Source organism: Mastomys coucha, unplaced genomic scaffold (assembly GCF_008632895.1).
Source record: "Mastomys coucha isolate ucsf_1 unplaced genomic scaffold, UCSF_Mcou_1 pScaffold9, whole genome shotgun sequence".
Lineage (NCBI taxonomy): Eukaryota > Metazoa > Chordata > Mammalia > Rodentia > Muridae > Mastomys > Mastomys coucha.
Window position 1 is genome coordinate 62,330,203 of NW_022196915.1, and position 4,083 is coordinate 62,334,285.

Sequence of the window (4,083 nt, forward strand, 5' to 3'; positions counted from 1 at the left end):
GTGAAGAGACACTATGGCCATAGCAACTCTTCTAAAGGAAAATATTTAATTGGGACTGGCTTACAGTTCAGAGGTTTAGTCCATTATCATCATGACAGGAAGCATGGCAGCATGAAGTAGACATGGAGCTGAAAAAGGTGTTGTTAGTTCTGTATCTTGATCTTCAGGCAGCAGAAGGAGACTGTGCCACACTAGGCCCGGCATTGAGTATAGGAGACCTCAAAGCCTGCCCCCACAGTGACACACTTCCTTTAACAAGGCCAACCTAACAGTGTCACCTCCCATGGACCAAGCACTCAAGTACATGAGTCAATGGGGGCCATTCCTATTCAAAGTACCACAAGGTGGGATGTGTAAGAGATGGAGACGGGAGGAAGAGAAGAAGGAAAGGAAAGGAGAGAGGGTAAGGAAAGGTGTGTGTGAAGACAATGGCATTAGAAAAGTCAGCATGCAGAGTAATGGTCCTGCCAATACTGCAGAGGATTTGTTGGGGGCCAGACTTGGTACTGACTGAAGGCTAAGAGCCAGTGATGGTACAAACCTGCCCTCAGAAGGCCAAGGGAGGAGGAACAGGAACTTGAGGCTTGTCTGGGCACAGGGAAAGTTTCAGCAGGTACATGGCAAGACCTCCTCTCTGAAAAGGATCTGGCTGCTGAGGTGGTGCGGCCTCTAAATGACTACTATACAGCAGACTTCCTTTCCACATCATATGAGAATTTGATACACACTACCATATTTTCTCTGGAAAATCTATGTCTGCACACACTTACTAAGCTAGATTGCCTGGGGTCCATTCTAGATCACTAGTAAAGAAGATCTAGTACAAAAATTCACTAAGTACCACCACATAATAATTATCTGACCAGAGTTGGCTCAGTGTTTAAGAGCATTGGCTGCTCTTTCAAAGGTCCTGGGTTCAATTCACGGCATCCAATGTCTTTTTTCTGGCCTCCCCAGGCACAGACTCACATGGAGGCAAAACACCTCCACACAAAGAGTAACAACAACAGTCTAAACTGAACCAGTTTTTGGGGATAGAGCACATATGTGTTATGTAGTTCACACTGGCCTTGAGTATGGGATCTTCCTATTGGAGCCTCTGCGTACTAAGATATGAAGACAAGTCACTATATCTAGTCCAGACAGACATCCTAATAATCCCTTTTCCTCAATGTCAAACAAATAAACTTAACATCCTATGTTAAGAACAAGAACTTAGGAACTTGCTCCCCTAGCATTATTGGAATGTTCCTCTTTCTACTTGGCTCAGTTCCCTGTGTCTAACTGTGTGTATGCTTTTATTCTATAGGAATCCATTATCTGCTGTCAGTGTCTGGCTTTTATGTAGGCATATTTACATATAAAAGTAACAAAGGTAAACTTCATTAAAACCAGAAGAAATACAGGTTGTTAACATTTTTTTAAAAAATATTTTAATTTAGCACGAATGCTGCCGCTCAGGCTGTGCTGCCAAAGGGAATTAAGTCATTAGCTGAATTGCTAGCACTGCATCGTGGACATTTTAGCAGAAATTAAAAAGATCACAAAATGCTTAACAGATCTTAGATTAATGTTAAGAATGGTAGGTGCAAAGAATCAACACTGAGTCCTCCAAAACAGCAACTAGTCTCTTAACCACTGAGCCACCTCTCTAGGCCCTAACACTTTATTCTTATTCGTGCAAACACGTCTGCATGCGTAAGTGCCTGGCTATGTGTGTAGCACTCAGAAGACAATTTTCAGGAGAGGGTTCACTTCTTCCACAGTGGGCTCTGGGTATCATCAGGCATTGAACTAAGTGCCTTTACAAACTGAGCCATTTTAATGGCTCTAAAATGTATTTTGAATATGAAGTAATGAGGCACATGTTTGAAAGACAAAAGCTGCATTAAGATTTGTTTTCTGAGTGTCAACATAAACTCTGTCATTAGTGCGTGTCTCCTCACTAATCCCACACTAATAAGGGAGGGTATACTTAAAGATCAGCAAAGATGTGTCCATACCACAGGTTGCTTTGTGATGTCCACCAAGTCCTTCAGGTTATAGTACTGATGTTTCTCAAAGGCTGAAAACAGCATGTCCAGGACGTGCTGCTTATCTGCCCGAGCTCGCTTCCCATCTTCCTTCTTCTTCCTTTCATACTCAATCTACAGGCAAAAACAAAAGGAAGATATCAACTCAACATTTGGAAATAAGTCATTTGGAATCAGGTCTTAGTCACCTGAAAACTACTTTTAAAGTGCCACACTATCAGGCCTCTGGTTGCTCCAGGACTTCAGTACCTTTTAGACTTTAGAACAGTTTTAACACCAGTCTAGAAACCACTTTCAGTCTCTGGTGAAGTTTTATGTAACACATTCATTTATCCCTAAGGAGGGTTTCTTCCTGGTTAGCTTCGATTGCTTGGAACTAACATGCTGTTCCTTTGTTTTTAATTAATCAAGATATAGTAAGATACTTTCATGAAGTAAGCTGCACTTGCTAGGTGACATCTCTAGGAGTTTTTGGACACAGGTTTGTTCCAGCACAGGCTCTTTAGAACCTTGGAAAGCACTGGTGAAGAACAGTGATGAAGTAGCCTCCTCCCTCTGCTGCTTTACATCTGCACACTGGCAGGTCTGGCAACAAGAAAGGTACATTCACTCAGTGCTGATGCCAGTCAATTATTGTTTCTAAATCTTCATTTTATCTCACATAGGGTGTCCTCGAAATTTACATGTATAATAATCTCTAATTTTTAACATAAAAAGTAAAATACCTCTTATTCACATAAAACCAAGACACCAGGACCATTTCTTGTGTATCATCATTCCAGTGTTACCCATCCTTACACACATCAGCATGGGAAGCAACTCTCTGCTCTCTCAAGAGAAGCTTCTCTTTGAGGCAGATGGAGAACATTACAAAAAGCTACAAATGGCCAGAACCAGAGAACAATTGACCTTGGGGTGCCCACCACCAACAGATACATTTACAACAAAGCCCACAGAGTATGGCAGAAGAGCGAGTGGAAAGACTGTTAAAAGCCACAGGATCAGGACATCTGATGTGAGATAGAATCTTCTGTATGTGACAGAGAAGCTGCACCCATCAAATTACAACACTATAGTTGCCTAAACAAGACCTGAATACCAGCTGCCATGCAACTCAGGGGGTAATCTCAGAAAGTCCTGCCTCTAAATGAAGAGCCATAACAACTGATGATTGTGGCGAAAAGGAGAATCACATCTTCCCCAGGGATGAGCCTACAATTGGTTATCCAATACCAAGTGGTCAGTGTATACATATGAGCAACATATAACCCAGCAGCTAGTATGTACGTATGCTTACACACACATACATATTCGTTTTGTGTCAACTTGACCTTAAGGTAGAGTTATCTCAAAGAGAACTTAAATTGAGAAAATGTCTTGCCGGGCAGTGGTAGTGCACGCCTTTAATCCCTGCACTTGGGAGGCAGAGGCAGGTGGATTTCTGAGTTTGAAGCCAGCCTGGACTACAGTGAGTACCAGGGCAGCCAGGACAACACAGAGAAACCCTGTCTCGAAAAACCAAAAAGAAAAAAAAATGTCTCCATAAGATTTGGCTATAATGCATTTTCTTAATTAATAAATGATGGGGGGAGGACCCAGACCATTGTGGGTGGGGCCATTCCTACACTGGTAGTTCTGGGTTCTATAAGGAAACAGGCTGAGCAAGCCACGAGGAACAAGCAGTAATCAGGTCCTGCCTCTAGGATCCTGCCCTGACTTCCTTTAATAATGAACAGTAATACAGAAGTATAAACCAAATAAACCTTTTCTCCCCAAGTTGCTTTGGTTATGGTGTTTCATTACAGAAATACTAACCTTAACTAAGACAACATGTAGTAGTAGTAATAATAATAATGACAATACGCCGGGCTGTGGTGGCGCATGCCTTTAATCCCAGCACTTGGGAGGCAGAGGCGGCGGATTTCTGAGTTTGAGGCCAGCCTGGTCTACAGAGTGAGTTTCCGGACAGCCAGGGCTACACAGAGAAACCCTGTCTCGAAAAACAAAACAAAACAAAACAATAATGACAATAATAATCTTTTTTTTTTTT

General features: G+C 42.2%; 1 protein-coding gene across 1 annotated transcript in view; it reads right to left on the bottom strand.

The window, feature by feature from the left end:
* Positions 1-4,083, bottom strand: part of Gtf2f2 (general transcription factor IIF subunit 2) — a 120,322-nt gene that overhangs the window by 10,972 nt on the left and 105,267 nt on the right. Inside the window, exon 7 of the mRNA XM_031362802.1 lies at positions 2,004-2,147. Coding sequence (XP_031218662.1) covers positions 2,004-2,147 — 144 coding nt within the window. The remainder of the gene's footprint in view (positions 1-2,003; positions 2,148-4,083) is intronic.